This window comes from Centroberyx gerrardi, chromosome 5, assembly GCF_048128805.1.
Source record: "Centroberyx gerrardi isolate f3 chromosome 5, fCenGer3.hap1.cur.20231027, whole genome shotgun sequence".
Lineage (NCBI taxonomy): Eukaryota > Metazoa > Chordata > Actinopteri > Beryciformes > Berycidae > Centroberyx > Centroberyx gerrardi.
In genome coordinates, this window is record NC_136001.1 from 26,668,785 (window position 1) to 26,694,511 (window position 25,727).

Genomic DNA, 25,727 nt, shown 5'->3' on the forward strand with positions numbered 1-25,727 from the left:
CAGCGGTTGTTGGGAGCGGGGGACGCTGTCACTTAGGGTTCCTTGTAAAAGCCTGTGTATAGGCCCTAAGTACAGCCTGAGCTGTAATTGATACTCTTGTGTTTGTAAAGGGGCCGCGATTATATGTTCTTGTGTGTGAGACTAAGATGTAGCGAGAGTCGCCCCGCCACGTGTGAGAGGAGAATCCAGGCCAGAAAGACGGCTTTCACTAAAAAGAAAAGCAGAGCTTTAGTCTGACTCCAGGGAAGTCAGAGCAGCAGCTCCTGAAAGGAGAAAAGAGACTGCAGCGCTGTCCTCAAAAACTGACGAGGTCGTTCAAAGCCGCCGGCTGTTTTCAGCAGCCTCAGAATATTCTTCCTCGTGCAGCTTTTCAACCGTTATTTCAAAGCAGGCTTTTTTTTTTCTATTTTCCTTTCCTCTCCTCTTTTTTCTTGTGTTTGGCCAACAGGCAGCAGAGGGGCACTTTGGGAAAAAATAAACACAAATCTTGATTTAATTACTCTCTAACCCACTTCTATTCTATCTGTCCTCCAAGTTGCCTTTTGAAATCATCCACAAATCTGTTAAGCTGTGCTTGCCAGCAAACTCCTCATTTTTCGGGCTGTGGACTTTTTCCCTCTGTCTTGACACATTGTGCGCAAGACAAATAAGCAAATTAGGAGCAGCAGTGGGACATTGTTAAACACTCCTACCAGTGATTGTGGGAACAAGAGCAGATAGCATTACAGGGCTTAAAGCCGTGCGAGTGTTGTGTGAGAGATTAAGTGGGGACCAAAATAGCCGAGATGGTGGTAATCTGTTGGAGAACAATTGGGGTGTTTATGTTGTCTCTAGCACGGCTGACTGACTCCATGTGTTGGCCGTATCAATATCAGTCCCCTACTTTTGACTTTGAGTACTGACTGTGTTTGGGTTAGCAGTTTAATGTGACAATCATATCAGTGTGGGACTAGGACATTCGCTCATTAGTTGTAATGAGTGTAATGTAATCCTCTATGATTTCAACTGCTAGGTTTATGTAAAGTTTATGGACATAGGCCTATGGAACACGTGCTGTTTGATCTTACAGTGCTTGGAATATGATTCTTGTTTTTTTTTCACCCCCATCTGGCCGCTGGTGCTTAATTGATCATGTAAAATGAGTTAATGAGTTAGCACTAAAGGTCCTGACCTGTATGTTTTTGTGCAGCATATTAATTAAGCCATTCTTAGATGTAGGTCTATTTAATCCTTAAATCACAGAAGCCATTGTAGACTAAGTTGAAGCAGTCATTGATTATAGGCCACTTTTCCCTCTATTACTGGATCTTCAGCACATAAGAAGTCAGCCTCAAAATATTGTGAGTGACCTTATCAGTGCACTGGGAAATAGCTTTATGATCCTACTAATTCCATTCAACATTTGTGTTTGATTCAGTAGACTTGTATTGGCCTGTAAGCCTATTCTCCTTTCTCCTGCTAATGTCCGTTTCTTATGTTAAACAGCAGTATTTTGTTTACAGGCGCTCACCTCCCCGTTTCCCCCAGGACTCCCCTCTCCCCTCCCTCTCTCTCCCCTTTCTGGCTCAACTTGCCCCGGGCCAGTTGATTCAGGGAAGTGCTTTAATTCACATGCAAATGATGCCAAAACACCAGTCATTCACTGCCGCTAATTATACCAATGTTGGGACGGTGACTTGCTGACATCACACCGGGGCCATTAGCATGCTGGGAGGAGAGAGAAGGGTTGCTGTGCGTAGGGGGGGGCAGAGGAGAAAAGCTGCGTCAAGAGCAGCCAGAGATAGACAGAATAAGACCAGAAGTACGGGATTTTACCTTCAAACTAAAAGCATAACAATAACAGTGGTGCAGTGATGGCTTCTGGCTTACTTAACACCAGGTGACTGTGCTCCGATTCTACAGCCTTTGGGAACTTTTGTGCCACTGCTATGGGTAAAAATATTTTTTTTCAGATAGGTGACATATTGTCTGCTTCATGTCTTTATATGTGTATTGTTGGCAGCCCTATATATAAAGCGTGTTGCATGGGCTTTTATGGCTATACATTCTTTGAAAAGGACTTTACTGTATGGAACTGAAGTAAATCTATAATTTATTATAGATTCCTCCATAATTACATAAGTCTTTTTTCACTTTGGCACATTGTACCTAAAATGACGTTGCATGTTCGTCAAAAATGGTTTTATTTTGAAAGCCGTGGCCGGAAGTTGTCATGTTATTTTGGCTGGCTTGACATGGTAAAGGAGTAAAAGCTCCGCTATTCAGTCGGACGGCCAGCAGCGAGCGGAGCGCCTCTCTGCTTCAGCGCTCCGTGTTTTTACGCACCGAAAGAGTCCCCGCGGATCTCCAGTGAAACTCTGTAGCAGTGTTTACCCGCAGCTTCCAGGGAGCCTCCTGCTTTATTCCTCTGGATTGCAAACATTTTTTGGGGATTTTGCACTCTCGTTTGGATCTGGGACTTATTGCAAGGGGGGATTTTTTTTAACGCACTTAAAGTTGGCTCTTCTATTACGCTTTCGCCTCATTTCCAAAACTCCTGGCGCTCGGTGAATGTGTTTGCGGAGAGGAGGGGGGTTGACAAAAGGGTTTTTTTAAACGGAGGGAATAGTGGTGGTGGAGGGGGACAGCCGGAGATACCAGAGAGTGGGTGAGAGTGGGGTATTTTCGTGGCAAAGCTGTGGCGCTGGGATGGTGTGACAAAGTCTGCAATGAGGAAGACGTATTTTAAAACCACCACCGACGAGGTCAGGGCTGTGGGTTTCCCCAGCCGCAGTTTGTGAGAAGGTAAGCATTAGACTCTGTACCACTGTTTGTTGTGGCTCTGTTATTTTGTATTAGCCCCGATACCGACGGCCCATTTCTGGGCTTTAAATGGATTATGAGAGAGAGAAGGCAATGTCACTGGCAAGTAATGTCACATTTGTCTGCTTATGAATTCGACTTTCGCATTTGCAACTTCGTAGTCTATTGACTCCCTCTGAAATGCGTAAATGTGCGCGTAAGTAAGCAAAGGAGAAAATATCTAGGGTCTTTGCCTATTTCATAGTGAGTGTTTGACGGTGTTGTTACATTACTGTTTTTTTTCCTTCCAAGAGAAAGTTGTCGTATGTAGCACTACCCTTATTCCTGATTTCTACTTGGTGTTTTTTATTTAAAAAAAAAAAAAACTGGCCATAAAAATGGAGAGTTGGACTCTAATCCTCTCCCTCTGTGTAATGGACGTATTTTCACCGGTTTACAGTCCATTCTCTCTCTCTCTCTCTCTCTCTCTCTCTCTCTCTCTCTCTCTCTCTCTCTCTCTCTCTCTCTCTCTCTCTCTCTCTCTGGGTCTGTGTATTTTTATATCTCTCTTCATCTCTACCTCTCTGGTGCATTGGTCAAGCCACCCTGCGCTTTCCAGCCAGATTAGTCTTTGTTGTGCAGCCACTGTGCCGCCACGGTCATAGAGATTGATGAAGTTGGCACACTGCAAAAAATATCCATCTTAACAACTCATTCAGTCTAGTATTGCCTCTTAAAATCCTGTTTTGTTTTGTAAAGCAAGTGGGAAAAAAAAGCTGCCCATGGAGTAAGGTCATTTTACATTTCCAATGCCAATCATAACCCTAACCAGGAATTTTCTTGAATCAAGTGTCACTGCCAGTGGAGTGATATCTGCCTTGTTTAAAGATAAAGGCTCTTCTTTCTACAAAACTGCTGAAACAAGTGAAACTGCATTGGAAACCAATTGAATTATCTCTCCCCATCGGCAGATTTTTTCACTTGTTTTAAAGAAAACAAGATTTCATGACTCCATACTAAATGACTCGTTAAGATGGGTCATTTTTTGCAGTGTACGGGTCACTTTGGATTAGCATATGAACGGACTGAGGTGGGATAATGAATAATGTGGCTTCAGCAGCTGGCTGCAGTGTCAGTGGGCTCCTCAGGTCTGAAAGTAGCTCAAACATTAAACACTGACAGGAGCTTACAGACTAACCTACCATTATTTCTGACATGCACAACTGCCCCTGGAAAACTGTCAATACCAGACTGGTTATCCATGCATGCTACTGACCTTACTTTATTCCATTGACACATAACAAAAAAAATCACCATAATATTCCTATAGGAACGTATAGTTTTGCTGTGATGTTTCCTTCTAAAAGTTATAATAGGATTCCTACAGACCAAAGACATTCTGTCTGTGTCGTTCGTTAGCAAACCTGCTGACGATCTGGCACAGATCCTGGTCCCACATCCCAGAAAACTGATTACCGGTGTCTCTTGAGCATGGTCAACTCCATAAGGGAGGTTAGTCCGGGACGCCTGTCCCTTCCTTGACTCCCTCTCTTCCCATCCAAAGCAGTGTCACTTTATGGAACAAGTCAACACTGTATGAATAAGTAATATGATCCAGTCTCAAGTATAGTGTGGCTCTAGCTGAAAAGCATCCCAGTTTGATGTTACATAAATCTCTCTTTCCCTCCCTCTTGCTCTCCCTCCCACTTCCTACACAAATCCTGTACAATTCAATTCTTAGAGAGAGAGAGAATGGGGAAATTATGACACACACACTGCTTTTTCAGCTACCCGACTGGAGCAGGGAGGAAAAAGCTCAACTTCTGTGTGTGTGTGTGTGTGTGTCATGCATGTGCACGCGTATGCACACTTCATTGCGTGTGTGTATGCATGTGTATTATCTCTCTGCATTCACTAGTAGGTAGGATTCTAATTTATTATGGCAGGTGGGTGCAGGCCTAATCTCTGTCATAGGGAACACACTGCATCTGGTCCTGGCTAATTGGCTGCTAATGGAAAACGTCTTTGTTGAGTCTGATTCTTGTCGGGAACACCTCCAGTCATGTTTAACTGTGATTAACTCCTACCGTACCTGCTCAACAGCCAACATACAGCCTAGTGTAGGTAAAAAAAAAACTTTGAATATTGTATTATGTTTGTCAGATGTGGAGGAGGCTATTCATAACTTTCCCTGGACTTGAAACATGGAAATCCCAACAACGGCTTCAACAAGCCTTTCAAAACACTGATCGGAAATGTCGCTGCCGCCGAACAAAAGGCTGTTAAAGAGAAAAGAGTCTGTCCTCCTCTTTTCCCCCCTACTTCCAGAGAAAACAAAAGCAGAGGCAGGAGAGAGAGAGAAAAAAAAAAGAAAGGACAAGACTTGGCTGCGGCGCGCGCCCAGCTGTTCAGCCGACCCTCTCCTCTCTCTCGTCATCCGTCGTCCTCTTTTCTGCAGAGCTGCCATTTAAAGATGGGATTTTAATCCGGCCATCTAGAGTGATGCCATGGAAAAGCTGCAGCGGTTTTGGGAGTTGCTCAGGAATGACTGTGGAATGGGACTTCTGGTGGATTCTGCCTCAAAGCCGCCAAGGCTATACTTCCACGACTGGCTCTTGGATAGAGTTGAATCAAGTGATTTTCTGAGGTTGGGGTTTTTTCTCTGTGCAAAGATAATTTCTGCGAGTCTGTGAAAGCTCAACTTGTGGAGAATCCCCCAGGATTTCCCCCCCCCCTGGTAATTCAGAATTTTGTTAACTGAACTCTCCATCGAGGCACATTTGCTAAGATGGTAGATTTGATAGATGATTTAAGACAGCTCATATAGGCAAACTTGTAATGAATGAGTCAGGACTGTCAGATGTTCCTGGGGTGTTGATCTAAAACTATTAAAGCAAGTCTGTGCGACTGTTAGGAGCCCTATCAGAATCTAGTTAGCTATTAAAACAGCCCTGTTACCTTGGTAACAGGGGTAATCTAGAGGAGCAGCGTGATGATAATTAACCCAACATGGTGAATGATTGTCCGCTGACATCATGGTCACGGAGATTACCATCCAACCACACACCCCCCAGGTCTTGAACAAACCTCACGCTCCTCTCGGCCAATGAAAAGCCGAGAGGAGTTTACATCTCCCTGGAGAGGAAGCGCATAAGAGGCCGGTCACGTTTAAAGAGGAAACGGGCCACTTTACTTCCCCCTCTTTTGCTTTGGAGTCGTTTATGAGGCGTTGGTGATGTACTTGACTTGTATTACCAGAGTCCCACAATCTCTCCTAATTGAAATCATGTATTTGACAAGGGGAAGCATGGGGTTATGTTTCACTGGGGGGGGGGCGGATCCCGGCATGTGCGTGAAGCGTGTTGTAAATCATGAGGATAGTGCGGGGGGGGGGGGGAGTAACAGGCCCCTGTAGGCATTATCTCTGCCAATCCCAATGTGGGGAGATCAGATGTTTGCGAGGTGAATCACTGGAGGATGTTCATCACACATCTGGATCGTGGAGATGGAGAGAGGGAGAGGACTGAGAGAGTGGGGAAAGAGAGATGCGTTACTCCGAGAGGTCACATGCACTCCGGCGTCTTCTCCTCCTCAATGTCAGCTCCACAGAGATTGGGCTAAGTGTGGGGCGGTGAGGCTGTGGCGTTGTCCTCTGAGCAGGAATGCAGTGTGAAATGCTTTCCTTCAGGTCCACTCTGCGCTCCTCCGGGCTATTTATACCCCCCTATCTCCAAGCGGGCCTCCTCATCCCAAGGCAGAATCCACTGCTAACCACCTGGCAGCGCGTCAAAAGAGTGGGAGATGTCGTGCGTACGTGCTTAATCTTTTTTGTCTTCATGTTTATTGGTGCCGTTTCCTATTGGCACTCTGAATCATCGTCCCTGTTCTAGCACAGTAGGAGGCACTGTGTGTGTGTGTGTGTGTGTGTGTGTGTGTGTGTGTGTGTGAGAGAGAGAGAGAGTAAGAGGTACTGTATCTAAGCTGCGAGTGTGTGTTCTTTTAGATGCAGGTGCACTTTTTGCGCGTATGTGTATGTCATCCTAGTTAATCACTCATACATTTGTAATGATGGTGAAGGTGCGGGACTCTAATGAGGGCCCCTCAGAGCCACATCGCCCCCGGCTACAGCGGCACACCGCCGGGACAGGGTTTCCGCGACTGCCCCTTCTCCCAGCCGGACACCTTGACAGCGGCTTGATGACTTAGTCTGCCAGAGCCGCTTCGCTCGTTCCGCTTACCGTTCCCATCAATATTCATGGAAGTGATATCTCGGCACTTCATGTGATCTGTTAATATTCATGCAGCCGGTTGGCGAAGGCTGTGGCTTGCAGCAGCACAAGTTGATTGCCCTCCCACAAGGGCGCTACAAGTTGCAGAGGTTTGCCTTTCCTGCTTAAGGCGGTGTTGAAAGCTGGAGCTGGCAGTAATAGGCTGTTAGGCTTCTGGCGGATGGCAAGGAATCCTCAAGTGCTGATGGAGAATTCATCCAACTTCAAGCCTGTATGTTTGTATGTTTTTTTTAAAGGATTACCTCTCATATGGCCAGTCGTGGCATGTCAGTGGGATTTTCTACTCGCAGAGCTACAAGGGGGTTTAAAGTATTTCCCTAACCCTAACCCTAACCCTTCTATCATCAGAATCCATCAGTGCTAAGCCAATAGACTGAAGTGCATTGTTAACTAAAGACTCAGTCCTTTGACAAGAAGTGCTCTTTTGTAGGAGAGACAAGGTGAGACAAGGTGAGACTTAGCCGACTCTCCACACGGTGCTGTCTGTGCTCCCAGCACTTTGCACTAACAGATCCTCAACCAGCCAAGCTGTCAGTCTGTCATTCTGTCAGGCGGTGTCCTAAGTGTCCTTAAGCCCCTCCGTTGGGCTGCCTATCAGACGGAGCGGGCAGGCAGGCGTCCGTCTGGGAGGGTAATGGGATTGTCTCCCTGCTTTGGCCGCCTGAGGGGCAGCAAGGTTAGTGGGATGCGACCTACTGGCCGCCCAGTTTCCTCTGCGCACTGGAGCACGGAGCTGTCAAGGACACAGGGAGCTATATGTGTGCAGTGGCTCCTCCCTTTGCGTCTGAATACACACCAAATTACATTGGCCTACATTTTATTTTTTGTGTTCCTGTGGATTTACTCAAAGGTGCGATTGGTATTTCACCTACATCCTATCCTGCGTTTTGCATGATGTCACAGCAGTTCTGCGCTATCCCCCGTGAAGCAAGTCTTGACTTTGATATCATCATGTTTAAGACAGCGCTCCAGAGCGGTTGTTCTAGTCTATGAAATATAACAACTCACTTTATTAGTCTCTGGACACGTCTGGAGATGAAAGAGCAGCTCGGGAGAGGAGTGTCACCCTCAAACACTCCCAACCATCTTTTCCGTGGAAACTCACACATGGATACTTTACATTTTATAGCTGGATGGGTCCGCTTGACTGATGAGAGCGGAGCGCTATCCTGGCTAAGCATCTGCTAGCGTTTCAAGCTAACCTTGTACAGACAGAAGTGTGTGTGTGTGTGTGCACGCGCATGTGTATGTACAGTACTGCTTTCCATCACTGTCAGTGTCTGTGTGCTAGTTATTTCCCTAGCCTGTTTGTGATTATATCCTCGCTCTTGGTGCCCCAGAGGATTGTGGGGGATAGTATTTGCGGCACCCACATTTTACGTTGAGAGGTGCAGCGGGAAGCCTTGACTCGTGAACTCCGACCTTTGAACCGTGTGGCGTTCACATCCTTCACGGGTAAAGGGCCTGGAGGCGACGACAGGCGTCATGGTTGTGAATGTAACTCAAGTGTTTTATCTTCAGCGGAGGCGATGTGCTTAATCACTACGCCTTGTTGCAATTAACTAACTAACTGATTATTATTTTTCATTTACAGTGACAAGTTGTCAACGGTTAGTAGTAAGTAGTTTGCGTCATTTTGATTGTCGGTGATTAATCACAGGCTTTAGAGGCCCAAACAGCAACTGCAGTATAACGTCCTGCTGAAACCCAATCGCCCCAAATGTAGTCTTGTTTACATAGTGATTCATTGAACGGAGTATTTGTTTTTCACCCTAAAAAACCTGTATTTTGAGTTATGATTAGTCAAGAAAGTTCTAAAAAGCTTATTTTCCAACTACAACTCACACTTTTCAACAACATAATTTAGATTGTCAAATAACTACCTGATTGTATCTTTAATGTCTTTCACTTCTAATCTGTCTTACTCCATTAAATCTATCATTAATAGGCCTCTGTTGAAGAAAAGCTGAATAGTACTTTCCTGCATATAAAACTGCCATTCCATATCCATTCATATTTTTCTTCTGTCATCCTGACCGCTGCTCTTTCTCTCCCTTGCAGGAAGATCTGTGTGCACTGTAAGTGTCGTCGCGAGGAGCATGCAGTGACAGCCATGCCTGTAGAGATGGAGAAGACGGTCACCAAGCTGATGTACGACTTCCAGAGGAACTCCACCTCGGACGACGACTCGGGCTGCGCCCTGGAGGAGTACGCCTGGGTGCCACCGGGTCTTAAGCCTGAACAGGTATCAGCATGTGCACATTTACACCCATCTGGGTCACATCACACTCACACTGGAACATATGCCTGGATCACCGAGGTCTATTATGTTATCGTATGTCACAGAGCTGCAATGTATCGCACCTTGTGCAGTGTGCTTACTCAGCTTTTCACTCCTGCCTTATAAGGGCAGAGCAGTGTCTGTATCCTCTATTACACCCAGGTATAAATGTTGTGTAGGGACCATGCAGGGACAGAACAGGTTTGGGGTTGATTCACTTTTATTTCAGTCAATTCAGACAGTGGATTTTCTTTAAAATGCAAATATTGAGGATTGTTTTGCATGTCTGCGTAGTCATAACTGAGCATGAAAGCTCTATTATTGTCAAATTGTAATTCCTATTTACATTTGTTGAATTTAAGTAAATTGACCCCAATCCTGATAATGCAACGCTCAGTATAATTCATTCTCCAAAATGCTTTCCACCCAACAAGATGTTGGTCCAAGCTCTCCGTACAGCATAGTGTTATCCCTCATGACTGTTTTTTGTAACTGTACCAAATTAGACTGCCATGTCACATATGATAACTGCTCCAGTTATGCTGAATATGCCTTTTGCAAGCTAGTGGATAACAAGGATTATGTGGCTCCAGCAGTCAAATTAATCTCCAATTCATTCCGCCTGCAAAAATGTTTACAGTGGGTTTCATCGCCCTCACGACGACTCGGCTAAGCCTGCCTAATACACAAACACATTATATGGCCCCGTGCACATCCAAGAAAATCCTCTTTTACGAGACTCCATTGGACCGTAGGTGTGCACATATGGGAGGGTTTCCCGTTTTGTAGGACAATGAAAGCGTTTATGGACGCTGGTTTCATTTTCTTGATGAGCTGAGAGCAAGCCTTATTGCCTGGGCAATGAGCTGGTCAATACGCTGTTGGCTCGGCCCCCAGTTTTCACCTCCGAGGGCTGAGCGCAGCTATTTTTCATCCCCCTCTAGGGTCGCACCACCTGACCCTCAAGTCAATTAGGTTCTCGTCTAGTGGCGGCGCAGCCTCTGGAACAGTCTGGCCGTAATGGAAACTGGGCTGTGCTGCATGTATTTCACCAGAAGAGCACAATGCTAAAGAACACTGAAGACTACTGAAGCAAATTTTTGGCTTTTGACAGTCAACAGGAACATAAACAATCCGCACTGCTAAAAGAATTCGTGTCTAAGCACAGCGGAGATAGCTGCTACTGTAGATAGAGCATTCATAATAGCCTGCATGACAAGTGAATCTATTCAGTTTCAAGTGGTGTCTATAGCTGTAGCAATTTCTAGTTTCCCAACCTGAAATGCAAGTCATTCAAGCTGTGGAAACATGTTGCTTGACCTCTCACAGAGGAGCGGAAGTACGCCTGATGTGGGTCTTTTCAACGCCCTGCCATACACTGCAAGAGAGCAAGACGGAGCGCGAGGAGGGAGGGATGGTGAATACGAGCTAATCTCCAGGATCTAAACGCTGGCTTTAGGTTTCCCCATAGGGAGTCAGCGCTCTGTATAGGTCTGCTATTCAATCGCCAGCGGTGTAAAGTCACCACTCTGTAACAGGAGATTTCAGACCAGGACTGGGGTATTCAATCAAACGTGTCTGACGGATTATGAGGGATAACTCATGAACATCAATACTTGTAGCTGGGACTGTCCAACTCCCCTGGGTGTGTGCGTGGATTTCCGTCAACAAAACCATGTTTACAGAAAGTAAGAAATCATTTCCAGTTGATTTATTCTCCACTTCAAGTCTGCGTTTCGCTGAAATATACAGACTCAATAAAAAGAACATGCGTTCAAAACAGCCTTGCATCTTTATCTCCAAAGACAGCCATTATTGAGTGTGCTGGAGAAGTTATTGGGCCGCAGTGTGAAGAAGCGCCTGCCAATATTCTCTCTCCCACTGTCTCTTCTTGCTCTCTTCCCTCCATCTCGCTCGAATAAAACGCCTGGAGGTTGCCAAGATGCAGCTTGCCGAGGCCAAGAATGTTACTCAGCAGTGGCCTGTAACTGGTATCTCTCTACCGTCACACAGCAAGGGCTGCAGTCCAATGCAGAGTCTGTTGTGCATCTTCCACAGTCTGATTTTCATCTAGTGGTGAAGATGAAACCTGCTTTATTGCATCAGTCACACACGGGATATTTAAATGGAATAAAACAAGAAAAGAACAGAATTCAATGCAGGGTTATCATGCAAACACTTGTCTTTGATTTAACCTATAAGGACAATAGAATACAATAGAACAGAACTTTTATTATCTTAGTCTTACTTCAGGCCCTGAAGTAATCACAACAGACATAAACACAGACACAACCATCCTATCTGCTCTCATAGTTATGAAAACACCATCTCCGCCGCCATGTTTGGCTGATACTACCAGTGTTTTCCTAATAATATAATATCTAGGATGTCCAATAACCGCTCCAAAGTGGCTTGTTGAGAGAAAGTCAGGACTGGTGCCTGGTTGTGTCTTTTCCCCTGGCTGTCTGGCCATTACGAGCGATAGAAACCAGCTGTGTGAGGCGATCTCTCCTGTCACTCAGCCTCTCTCCGTCGTGAAGCCCTACCATTTGCTTTAGCCTTTAAAAACACGCCTTTCGGTACAGTTCGAAATTCTGCCCTGTCTTTAGCTTCGTCTGCTTTCGATTACAGTTATTATCACAAGCTGCTGCTCCTCCTGGCTCTCGCTGCAACTGTGTGTCCACTGTGTGTGTGTGTGTGTGTGTGCGTGCGTGCGCATGTGTGTATCTATCCTTAGATCTTTTCCTCGGGGCAGTGTGCCTTTCACCCCTAGAGTGTAACCCTGTTGTTGTTGGAAGCATGTTTCGTGATTTATCATTTGAGGTGTGTGTGTGTGTGTATGTGTACACACGTCTGCTAGCATGCGTGTGTGTTTTTTCCTCATGTGCATGTCGGCGCTGTGTGAGTTATCGGTGCTTGACCACAGTCGGTCTTTCATGGACTATCCAGAGAACCCCCCCCCCCCCCAGCGCCCTGAGCCGTGCCGCTGGACACGGATCCCGCGTCCCCCGCCAGCACCGGCCGAAGCCAACAAAAGCAGAGCACCAGGAATTAGGTTACACTTATAACAAGAGGCCCCTGCCATAAATCCACCCCAACAACAAACATGCTTATACAATGCTACTTTCAAGAAACGCGCTTTGAAATATGAGGATTGTGAAGGAGCGATGTGATGATGATGTTGGAAAGAAGCGTCGGCTGTATAGGGGTTGTTTCTGAGTCGATACGTACTGATGCGTGTCGACATTATTCAAGTTAATCTGTGTGTGTGTGTGTGTGTGTGTGTGTGTGTGTATGTGTGTGTGACAGACTCTGTGTTATCATTGCCAAGGACAAAGCTGATGGGTTCCAGTCAGTAGATCCATTCATTAGAAAGATAGGCCATTAAGATTGGCTTGGCCCCGGCCCCCTAGTCAGCAAGTATTGATCGTTCTCTCTCTCTCTCTCTCTCTCTCTCCTCCACTCCCAGTCTTCTCTATGCCTCTCGCTCTGTTGTTTTTGCTCCTCTCTCATTTCATCAGTCTAGATTGTCCTTTTCTCTCTGCTACTTCTAACCTCTGACTTTCTGTTGTACTTGCTCTCTCTGTCTTTGTCCATCTCTCCAACATTTTGCCATTCTCGCTTCTCTCTTTCTCTCTTTCTCTCTTTCTCACCCCTCTCTCTCTTTGACCTTTGTCCTCAAATCTACCTTTAAATCCCATGGCTTTCGTGGCTTGGTCCCCCTCCAATCGCATTCATATATGACCGCTGGCCCCCTATTATACCGCGGCCCCCTGTTACACTGTAATAAAAAGACCGCAATAAATAACACGGAGATGACATTCATTGTCGGCCCCTGTAATGTAAAGAATGTCCAAGTGATTTGGAATGGCGAGATTAGCATTAATCCTCCTGTCGCACATGCGCTACATACATGCACGCATGCACGTGCACACACACTGCTGCACGCATACATGTTTAATTAGGTGTGTGTGCATGCATGTGTGTGTGTGTGTGTGTGTGTGTGTGTGTGCGCACGTGTGACAGGTCCATAATACATTCCCATGTCAATGTGCAGAGAGTGAGGGGCGAGGTTCCATTAAGTCTCCACCGGTGGGCCATAAATCAAAGTGTTTCTAAGTGTGTGTTTGCGGGAACATATGTGTGTCGGTCCTCCGTTTGCATGTGCGGCTCCACTCGGTCACTCCAGGTCGTAGATCCTCCTCACTCCATCTTCCTGCAGTCACGTGTTTTAGTTCTGGAAACCAATATAGGTTTATTTCAGTTCTCAATCCCTCCCTCCCTCTCTCCGTCTCCCAGGTTCACCAGTACTACAGCTCCCTGCCCGAGGACAAGGTGCCCTACGTGAACAGCCCAGGAGAGAAATACCGCATCAAACAGCTGCTCCATCAGCTGCCCCCCCACGACAATGAGGTGAGAGACCGTCCCCCCTCCTCCCTCCATCCCTCCATCCCTCCCTGCCTTCAGGGCAAAACAGATAAGAGGGGAGAAGGGCACAGAGACGGACACAGCAAAAATGGAATCTGTCTTCTTAATGGGCGGGAATGGGATAGTGAGAAGTGTGTGTGTGTGTGTCTGTGTGTGTGTGTGTGTGTATGTATGTGTGTATATAGCTGCTTAAACACATTAAAGGTGTAACATTTTAACATCAATAAATCATTACCACATTAATTTTGAGACATTAGTATAATTACCGAATAAATGAGACCACGGCCATCGACCAAGAAGATCAGCAGCCTCTACCTGCATTTTACATTGTTTGCCACCGGGTCGGATTTTACAGGAAATCTGCTCTATTGCTTTACAGCAACAAGATATATTGCTTTATGGCACAAAACAGGAAGAGGAAGCTGAGTTTCTCACAATGGCAGATGGTGGAAGGAGTGAAAGGCTGATGGAAAAATCGCTTCCCGCATGTTTATCTTCTTACGTAAAGTGAAAGAGAAACCCTCTGACTGAAATAGCAACAGGAAGCAACAGAGGTTTATGGGAAATGTGGTCTTAATCTTGGGAAATTCTAGCACCAGCAATACCACTGGTGTGAGATAGAGGCTGCCAATCATCTTAGCCACGGTCTTGTTTGTTTACGGTAAAACCAAGGTATCGCTATTCATTTGACAATGATGCATTGATGTTAAAAGATGCTACACACTGCACCTTTAACTCTCTATTCTCTCTATCTGTCTGCATAACTGTTTAACGCTTTACAAATTTGTGTTTATGTGGTGTGTGTGTGTGTCCAGGTGCGCTACTGTAACAGCCTGGACGACGAGGAGAAGCGGGAACTCAAGCTCTTCAGTAACCAACGGAAGCGGGAGAACCTGGGGCGCGGCAACGTGCGACCGTTCCCCGTGACGATGACGGGGGCCATCTGCGAACAGGTAGACAGAAATATTCAAAATGCCATATTTGCGTCGTTTCCCCCGTGACAAGCGGGAAGGATATAGAACAAGATCAAAGATGCTCTGACAGCAGCCCATCGTTTCACTTCTAAACATGTATCCCGTGACAAGAGAGGATTGAGCGTGACGAGATCAAAGGTGTTGCCGCATGGCAGCCGGAATGAAAGCACCGAATCATGTGACAGACATACTGAATGGCCCGCTGGCATTTCAAGCCTGTGTTATGATGTATGAGAGGAGCTCTGTATTGACATATAAAGGGCAGAGATACGACAGCGGTCAGCCTCTACGGTGGAGTGGTGACCTTGTCAATCTCACCTCAGTGGGTTATGGAGGTCTTGTTCTTGAGAGGGTCTTCAGGTGGTGTGTGTGTGTGTGTGTGTGTGATTGTGTGAGTTCCTCAGAGAAAGCTGTCTCTCATCCACACACTGAAACGGTGACTGTTTGATTGTTCATGTGTTAAATCTTTCTCTTTTCCTTAATACCTCCAAGTAAAGTTGCTGGTTAAACCTCAAGGCACGTGAAGGCCTAGATTAGGGATGCACCGATACCGATACTGGTATCGGTATCGGTATCGGTGCCGATACCAGGCTAAAATGGAATATCGTATCGGAGATTTTACCCAAGACTAAAATCTGATACCGAAAGCCATGAGTAACATGTAAGAAATAAAAGCAAACTGTCTTGATTTTATGCATTTGTGGCACATAGAAGCCTGTATTTCTCAAACAGTGGGAAAAACAAGGTTTTTATCTCAATAATTTTGTCCATTGACCCCAAACTAAGGAAGTAAGCCTGCACTGTTCAGTAAAAGTAATGGATCGGATCGGTACTCAGTATCAGCCGATACTTAAACTTTCATACTCGGCATTGAAAAAGTGGCATCGGTGCATGCCTAGCCTAGATAAACAAGCCTGGACTGATGTTGTGCAGCTGTTCAGGATCCTGGAGTTACACAAATACACACATTCACAATTGAACCGGTCGAACTGCCCTAAATCTTGTCTTTCCAAAAATATTTCACTGCAGCACACAGTGTCCCATCAAACATTTAACGTCCTGTGTATTCTTGCGATGGGCCGATGGGACTGAGAGCAGTAGAGAGTTCTTTTAACACCAAACCGACTCAGTTCAGCACCAAAGTGTACAACAGGCATGAGCGAGTGTGTAGCTGTTCCCTGTTATGTTGGTGCCCCGGGTGTATACCTGCTTTACAGCTTTTGTTTCTCATTTGCTCAGCAGACTGCCACAGCACACACACACACACACACACACACACACACGCACACATGCTGGAGTGTGAGGGAGCAGATTGTTGGGAGAGTGTGTATTGATTGAATTCCCCTCCCCCCTCTGGCCTGGCCTTCACACAGCAGTAGGCTGTGTGCCAGTTAGATAACCTGATTGTAACTCTCTCTTCCCCCCCCCCTCTCTCTCTCTCTCCCCTCTCTCTCTTTCCTCTCCATTTTCCCACCCCTCTAAATCTCCTCTGCCCTACCTGACCCTGTCTGTCTTCCTATCTTCTCTTCCTATTTACCGCCGTTCCCATCTTCCTCTCCTCTTTATCCTCTCGTATATCTCTCCATCGTCATCCCTCCCCTCTGCCCCACCAATCTTCTCCAGCGGCTCCTCTCCTTCCTGTACGCCTCCTCTCTGTCTGTCCTTGTCCACCCCCCCACACACACACACCCCCACTGTCCCCCACACACACAAACATGCACACACACTCACACGCGCCATCACATATACACCCTCCTGCTTTCAATTCAATTCAGTTTCAGTGCAAAAATGCATTATTTGTGTAGTTGATTACAGTGAGTCCTGATAGAAACAAGGCTGTTGTGCATGAACTCCTTTCTCAATAACTCTCTCCCCCGATCTTCATCCACCCCCCTTTTCTAGTGCGGAGGCCAGATAAACGGCGGCGACATCGCGGTGTTTGCGTCGCGGGCGGGCCACGCCGTGTGTTGGCACCCCGGCTGCTTCGTGTGCAGCATGTGCGACGAGCTCCTGGTGGACCTCATCTACTTCCACCAGGAGGGGAAGATCTACTGCGGCCGCCACCACGCCGAGAGGCTTAAGCCGCGCTGCACCGCCTGCGACGAGGTATGCGCTCAACACATGCGCACGCATGCATGCTAATGTGCTAGATCCACATACAACCTTCTTGAATGTACCTGCAATGTGGGACAGTGTCAGTGGAGCTATTTATAATATATATATACGCACTCGCACATCCACACGTACACACACGGAACCGCTGCCATAGATACTCACAGGCTTTACTCCCCAACACACACACTTTCACTATTCAACGCATGGGTTTTTCCAATGTAATGGGGTCAGCTCTCTATCGTCTAATCTCCCCACCATTAACACTCTCTTACACACTCTGCAAAGGGGGACAAGGACACTTTGTTTCAATTTACAGGGTGCTTAGTACTTAAAAGGAACCCCAGTGTTTTAACAGCGGCGTAATTAAAAGTAAAAGCACCATCTAGAATTTGGCAACTCCCCGCACACATTAGCCTCCTACACAAGTCAATGACAAAGAGGATGATCTAAGAGTAGCAACCTGCAGAGGAGAAAGTGGTGCGTACAGGGGGGGGGGAGGGGATGGCAACCCAAGCCTTTGTCCTGTCATTCACCGTACAGTAATAAGCCGAAGGAGGTTTTACCCCTGAGGAGCCGTGATAAACGATACCGCACCTCTCTCTCTAACTCCCCCTACCTTCCTTAGATCATCTTTGCGGACGAGTGCACCGAGGCAGAGGGGCGTCACTGGCACATGAAGCACTTCTGCTGTTTCGAGTGCGAGACGGTGCTGGGGGGTCAGCGCTACATCATGAAGGAGGGACGGCCCTACTGCTGCTCCTGCTTCGAGTCCCTCTACGCCGAGTACTGCGACTCCTGCGGGGAACACATCGGTACGCTGCGCCGTGACACCACCGCCACCCACTTAGGAAAAAAGATACTATACAAATATCACAGAAAAACTATAAAGTATATACACTACCCTGTAGGAATATTATAGGAATAGTGATACCAGGAGACATAGGAGATATGAAAAATACCATAAAGTATGATACGGTCACTATAAACTTGAGACCTACAGACACAAGTCCCTATAGGAATATAATTTGTAAGGGGATTTTTTTGTAAGGGGAAGATGAATGTGCAGCTGTTTCAGATGTAGTTACAAGTTTTATTGAGGGAGGATGGAGGAGTGACCTGGTTTCTGTAGAGAGTAACACAGTGGAGAAGAGAGAGAGCTACAGTAGAGAGGATGTGGCCTGATTTTGTTTTTAGCATTTTATCACTGAATGATGTCATCCAAAAGTGGTCCAGTGTTAGAGGCGAGGGTACAGAGCAAAGGATCACAGAGACCTTAGCTCACAGGTAGAGTACAGGAATGTATATCATGCTGCATGAAGATAACCTGGGACAAGGGAATGGCCATTTCAAGAGACTTTTCAACTTCAAGATTTGTTTTCATCCCGGTCACATTCACACAGTGTTAATTGAATACAGTGGTTATGTTTTCAAATTCAAACATCTCACAAGCTGAGAACATTGCAGTGTTAAGCAAACTGAGAGAGGAACCTGGCAGTAAACCTTCCATATTAGCACCTCTTGGCCCCATGCCACCTCCTGTTAGAGGTGTGTGTGTGTGTGTGTGTGTGTTTGTGTGTGTGTTTGTGTGCGTGTGTCCCTCAACAGGATGCCCAGCTGTGAGTTGGCACGTCCCTCTCAACAAATTTGCTCTGTAATTATTTGTCAGACAGGATACAGAAAAGTATTTGGCTAAAAAAAAACTCAACTGATTATAAATTGAAACCATCAGAAAACATGCTGAAACCAGATGGCAGCCATTAGCAAATAGCTGGTTTTCTTCCCCCCTCCGACAACTCCAAACATACTTAAAATGCAATGTGTTTATACAGTGCTGGGCAAGCTCCATAATGAGTTTGCCTCAAACTCAGTTAAGTGTTACAGCCTCAGGCTCCATTTTCTCACTCCATCTCACTCAACCACCAACTTGTAATATCCTACTCTGTTCCCATAAAACAGCATTTTAAATAGGACATTTCTCACATTTTTAATATCAACCTCTTGGATAAGGATGAGGAGTTTTGTATTTTACTGGTAGATTAGCACTTGAGCTACACTGTCCATCATTTTCCCTAACCCATGTGGATGAACATATTTCTTCGTCTTTCCTGCAGGCATTGACCAAGGCCAGATGACGTACGACGGGCAGCACTGGCACGCCACCGAGGGCTGCTTCTGCTGCGCCCGCTGTAAGCGCTCTCTGCTGGGCCGCCCCTTCCTGCCCAAGCAGGGCCAAATCTTCTGCTCACGATCCTGCAGCCTGGGGGAGGAGCCAAATGGCTCAGACTCCTCTGACTCTGCCTTCCAAAGCGCTCGCTCCACCAGAGAGTCCAGACGCAGTTCCAAGGCGGGAAAGAGTGGAGGAGGAGGGCAGGCTGGAAGATTTTCAGGAGAGGTGGACCCACTGTCCATACAAATGGATCTTCTGAGCCTGTCCAGCCAGACACCCAGTCTGACTCGTGAGCCGCCTGCCTGGCAGAGCCAGGACCAAGGAGGTGACTGCTATGCTTATGAGTCCCAATCTGACCCCGCTGCCAACCCCACGCCTCTCCAGCTCCTCAGCCAATGCAACGTCAGGACTGCCTATAACCCTGCCTCATCTGGACAGAACGGTCAACCACAGGATCACAGGATCAAGGAGAACGGAGGTTTGAAGAGGCCGCCCATCTCGGCCGTGAAGGGTCACTCGCTGAATGAGACCTGGTTCCACCAGCCAGGTCCAGAGGACTACTATCCGGCCAAGCTGAGGACCCAAAAGAGCTTCACCGAGGTGTCCCACAGCTCTCAGCACCACAACGGCTTCTCCCCTGACAAGCGCTCAGTCAGCCTGCATGGGTTTCAGAGGGACAGGGACAGAGAGGTGGGGGTGCCACCACCGGCCCAGGTGGGGAGAAGCCGGAACCCCATCAACGCACTTAACTTCACCGAGCAACTCACCCCTCTGGAGCAGACCCCAAGAGGATCCATGGAGTCTCTGGCCCTTTCCAATGCTACAGGTTGGTATGGCATTAGTCATTAGATCTCTGCTTGGCTTAGTTGTCTGCTTGGCATTATGTTAGAATGAGATGTCGTATTTGGAGATGTTTGTTTTTACTATTCCCAATATAACAAATATTGCAGTTAGTGTATAACTTATGCTGATGATCATGGTCTTCTCGTACTCTCCCTTGAACAAAAGGCAAAGCTGACTCTGAACTCGACTCTTTTTCATTTTCAGGCACCTCAGCAGACGGAGGAGGAAAGCGCCAGGAGCACCTTTCTCGTTTCTCCATGCCTGACCTGAGCAAAGACTCTGGAATGAACGTGTCAGAGAAAAGCAACATGGGCACCCTGAACTCCTCCGTGCAGTTCCGTAGCTCAGAGTCGCTTCGCAGCCTCACCGCCGGTCAGCCCTACATGGAAATGGATCCCCCCATGTCCTCCCAGTACCCAGTGCAGTACTGCGACCCCCCTGGCATGGGCGTGGGCATGGGCATGACTCACGTGCCGCCTGGCTTCACCTACCAGGAGGAGGATAGGGTCAGCTTGGTGAGCAGTGCCAACGCTGCGCGCCTGCCACCCATCAGTGAACGCAGGGTTGGTGGTGGAGTAGGTGGAGGAGGAGGAGGCGTCAGGGGAGCAAATGTCCGAATAGAAGCGCCGGAGGAAACCCCCCAGAGGCGCCGGCACCACCACCACCGGTCCCGGAGATCCCGGCGTTCCCGCTCAGAAAACGCACTCCACTTGGCGGCGGAGCGGCGCGAGAGACCTCAAGAAAGGCCACAGCTGCGTGTCCGCGAGGATTACGACCGCTTCCCGCCGCCGAGGAGCGCTAGGGACCAGTTTGGAGGAGGGGGAGGAAGATACCAGCCCCAGCCGTTCAGGCAGTGCCCCAGGACCACCTCGGACCTGACGCTCCAGAACCCCGGGGCCCACCGCCGCACAGGCCTGAGCCAGTACTCCTGGGATGATTATGAAGATGACGACTGGTGCTCCACCTGTTCTTCATCTTCCGAATCAGAGGACGAAGGTTACTTCCTGGGCGAGCCAATCCCCAGACCCATCCAGCTGCGCTACCTCAGCAACCAGGAGCTCATCCATAAGTACAACAACACGGGGGTGGGAGGACCCAACCGCAGCGGGCAGCTGCACACCCGCAAACGCCGAAAAAGCAAGAACTGCATTATCTCCTAACACCCTGTTCTCTGGCAAAGGAAAATGACCCTTTGTCCAGCCTGTGTACACTAACATCCTCCATCTGAAACAAAAACAAAACACCCAGTCCACTTCTTCAGTGTTGTTGAGTGTTGAATATCATGTGGTTGACAGTCCGTGGTAAATTACAGTTGGTAAACAGTGAAAAAGCACCAGTGTTTGCATGTTTATTCATTTTAATGTTTCAGAAATTCTCTTGAGTATTAAGGCTAACAGTTACATGCGCAATTCTATAGTCAAGCCACAATGTTTATCAAAGCTGATGTGCAATTGTTATCATAACATCATTTCCATGCAGCAAACAGTGTGTAAGATCCAGTCAGTCTAGTACGGTCCAGCTTTTTCATGCAATGTGATTTAGATATAGGATATACTGTACTATTGTATTCAGTTCATAGTATGTACATAGGTAAATGAATTAATAATTCGCTTAAGTTAAGGAAGTCAATGTAAATACGGTTGTAAATGAGGCCTCACATATTTTTATATTTTGTATGGATAGAATCATTTATGTATTGAATATCTATAATGTAGAGATAGAAAATGACAAAAACAACGCATGCATGTTTTATTTGGCTGACCTGGTCCTGCATTTGGAATAAAGGAGTATTTCAGAGAGAGCTTTGATTGACAGCTGGCGTTTCTCCCTAGAGAATGATGTGTGTGTGTGTGTGTGTGTGTGTGTGTGTGTGTGTGTGTGTGTGTGTGTGTGTGTGTGTGTGTGTGTGTGTGTGTGTCTGGTGTGCACACGTGTGTGTGTAACAGTGATGATTTCTTGCCAACCAGTCACCTTCTCCATCTGTTTAATGCATAAATGAATGACAATATGGTGTAGAGGTTGATCAGAGTCACCCTCCACTGGCTTGCTAATATATATACTTGGGTGCTAATGGGTGCAGTCATATTCACACTCAGACTGTCACTGGGCCTCTGCTCCAATGCTCCACTGTGTGTGCAAACAGATGCCACTGAGGCCCTGGCTTAGTGTATCAGCCCATATAAATTGGGAACTGCTGACTACAGTCTGGGGATTTACATATTAAAACTTAGTGGTTGTGTCTTGCTTTGTGATTGACTCGAGCATTGCGTTCTGTCCCCATTTCATTACTTGAAAGAAACTACTCAACATCCATACACACGTTAGCCTCTCCTGTTTAAGTTGGTAAATATTGGTAGATATAACAGGTTGAGTTTGTATTTTGAAGCGTTAAGGAGTGTCGTACTGTAAATTGGATTGCCTCTGACGTCCATGTGGTCAGGGGATTACTGCCGCCAGCCCCCATAATCCACACACACACACACACACATACACACACGTTTGGAACACAGGTATGTTAACCTCAGTCTCTTGATTAGAGGCGATGAAGCACTAATGCTGTTGACATGATTGGCACATTAGTGGGTTTACTTCACCTAGCCTCAACTCCAAGCCATGTGTTCCACTTTTCGTGTTTACTCTGGGATACTCGGATAACTCCCAGACGGGGGGAAAGAGTCCTCATTTAGTCAGCCATGTTATGACAAAAACAGCTGCATAAACATGTGAGATGCATTATGTCAGTCTGCTGATGGCCTGGTTGGTGAATCTGGACTTTTCCCTACTTTTAGTAAATCCTCAAACTATGCCTGTTAGTCACATCAGATGAAACTTGGAATGTGAATCACTGCAATCATTGTTGCTAAGTTAATGAGGCGCATACACACCCATACACACACACACACACAAACATCCACCTTCAATCATCTGGGAATTATTGTTCTAGACATAGGGGCTTTCCTTCTTGTCTTCATTAGCTTTGCACACATCTATTTATTTCTTTATTCGTTCCTTGCTCGGCCTTCACCCAAGGAGTGTGAGTGTGTGTGTGTGTGTGTGTGTGTGTGGCTTCATGTGTTTAATTAAAAGCAAATGGAGGAGATACAGTGAGTGGTGCCACAGATTGCAGCCATATGCTTTCTGGGCCATGCCATATTCAAGGTAGCGGATGGTGGGGAGATAATCCCTGAGTTGCGTTGATGCACCCAGTAGTGACAGTCGTATTGTCAGCCAAGGTCTGACTTGAGTAAATTAGATCCACGAGTGGTTAGGTACTTAGGATGAACTCAGTGCAACAAAGAACCTATAGTCTATTGACTTGTTTTGTTGAACAGAGATGAGTTTTTATAGGAAGATGACATTTTATTGCTTCCTGATCATGTGGCCATTACTGATACAAAACTGCTTTTAAATCTCCCCAATTTAGATAATGATTTTCATTCCATCATGAGATGTCCACCATTTGAAAATGTGTGACACCTAGTTTGACTCAAAGTAAAACTTACTATGAAATAATCTCTCTTGGCCCATTTACCTGGATTGAAACCACTGCTCTGAAATATTTTTATTGCGCAAGTAAATGGCTCAAGATAGATAACTATTATGTCATAAGGAGTTTTACTTTCATTGAGTCAGACTAGGTGTCACATTTTTCAAACGGAGGATTTCATGTTGGAATGAAACTCATCTAAGTTGGGGAGTTGGAACACCATTCATATTTACCTGGGCGTTTTGTTTGAGGACTGGGTCTGGTTTACATTCATCAAGTATGTTAATAATATTCATAAGGTGGTGTAGCACCTAAGTCATTTAACATCTGGTGCTGCACATGCCACGTTTTGGTATGAGTTCAAATCTCAACCCCATTCCAGTCTTCACCTCCTCTACTCTTTCTCCTTCTCTCCTTCTCCTTTGCCAGTGAAAACAATGAGGAGAAAACAAAATATGTTTATCATGTGCTTTGTTCATATTGACAATTGCATAATAAAAAGTTTGTATAAAACTAGTAAAATGGTGTGAGTTTGTACAAAACCTGAAATGTGAAGAGCTGTGTATCTCCATACGCATGTAACATCCAAGCTTATGCATTTAAATTTTAATTTTAATTGCAGAATTAAGTGAATTAAGTTGTAACACCTAGTGTAACGACTATGAAGGATTTCTAATGAAGCTAAAAAGCAGAAGCTCTGCATAATGCGAGTAATGATGTGACGTTTTGAACAAAATAAAACTGCTCTTGCATGCATGCAGTTCCATTACTTTATTCAGTTTACTTTATCATTGTCGGCAAGGAAACAGTCGCAGTCTGTTTAGCCTTGCTAAGTAAAACTCAGATGATTCTCATTGATTTTTAAGGTGTGCAGCTGGTGGCAGCCAGTTAACTAATATCTTTAACATTCCATTGGCTCAGGAATGCACAGAACTTTTCATGTGACCGGGCTATACTTGGTGGACTGTCACGATGTGTTACATAAAACACACAAGGAGTGTCAGAAACAGCTGATTTGTTTTTGTTTTTTTCCTCCAGTAACAATTGTCCATTGAATTACAATTACCGCACTCTGGCCTAACTGGTTTGACAGAGATGTAGGTGTCTGGAGAAGAGATGGCCATGCTTTGGTTAACCTTGAGGTATGTGTCCATGTTGGATAAACAACGTGTGAATCAGCTGACAATGTGAAACTAGACAGTGGTCCTCTTCAGGGTTTGGCCAAACTGTGTGTAAACCCTGTTGTCTGGCTTTAAGATGCTCTGAAATGTATGTAATAGAATCAAAAATGGAAAACAAATTTATCACCTGAAGTTCACCATTCAATATCCCTGAAAAATAAACAATTCAGTCAGTAAAACTGTTGTCAGTGTGTCAGCGAAGGACCATAGGTTACCATCAAAAAATGTCACTTTTCAAATGGTAGACATCTCATTTTGGAATAAAAATCTTCATTTCTTATATGGTGCAGATGAAGTACTGCCTATATCATATTTTGGCTGGGACTGTGGATTTAAGACTGTTGGTTTAAAACTCAGTATTAATATTTGTTGGGAAACAGAAAAAGAAATCCTGCATTCATACAAACCTTTCCTGCTATGCTGCTTGTCTATACCTATGTATTGAAATTCCCTTAAGCTGGCAAATGTACCATTTTACTTTAATTAGCAGCCACGCATTGAACTAGCGTGTGTGTGTGTGTGTGTGTGTGTGTGTGTGTGCCCTAGATGCACAGCTGTCATGAGTTGAAGCTGTTTGAGTTGTTTTGGAAGACTCTAAAAGCCATAATTACCGGTCCTTAAGAGCAGAACGGCTGCAAATTACAGCCGTGCTCTGAGCAAACTAAAATAGCCTGATTCAATTATTTACAAATGAAGAATGCTGGTGGTGTGTTATCGCACCCCACGCACACGGCTAGCATACACACTTGTGCATGCGCGCACGTACACACACTCGGTCTCCCTCACACAGACACACACACAATTACGCACAATCACACACACAGAGGGGACCAGGTTGGTGAATAGGAGACGCGTGACAGGAATGACTGAGGCCTTACCAGCAGTCTCCCACGACTCCCCTCCCTCCGCCTCATCATGTGTGTCCAATTACCATGGTAAGAAAGCAGCAGAACAATGTAAACAGAATGCACAAATAGTCCTCCTCCGCAGCTATCACCGTAATACCTGACCTTTACCGCAATCTGACATTTAGATGGATGAGCCAGACTGGGACAAAAATCATTCTTTCAAGGTGAACGGAGATTGCACAACGGAAGGTTAAATGCAATAATTTCCCTATTTCAGCAGGGATTTGTAATGTTTTCGATATCGATGTTTATGAAACGTTTTCCCTGCGGTTC

At 46.1% G+C, this 25,727-nt stretch overlaps 1 protein-coding gene across 1 annotated transcript; it reads left to right on the plus strand.

Moving 5' to 3' along the window:
* Positions 1–2,343: 2,343 nt before the first annotated feature.
* On the plus strand, positions 2,344–23,817 carry prickle2b (prickle homolog 2b). The gene is made up of 8 exons (XM_071915609.2): positions 2,344–2,784; positions 9,132–9,315; positions 13,651–13,764; positions 14,595–14,732; positions 16,656–16,859; positions 17,494–17,680; positions 18,980–19,861; positions 20,083–23,817. Exons 2-8 carry the CDS (start codon positions 9,184–9,186, stop codon positions 21,036–21,038), a joined length of 2,613 nt encoding a protein of 870 aa, XP_071771710.1. The 5' UTR covers positions 2,344–2,784; positions 9,132–9,183; the 3' UTR covers positions 21,039–23,817.
* The last annotated feature ends 1,910 nt before the right edge of the window (positions 23,818–25,727 follow it).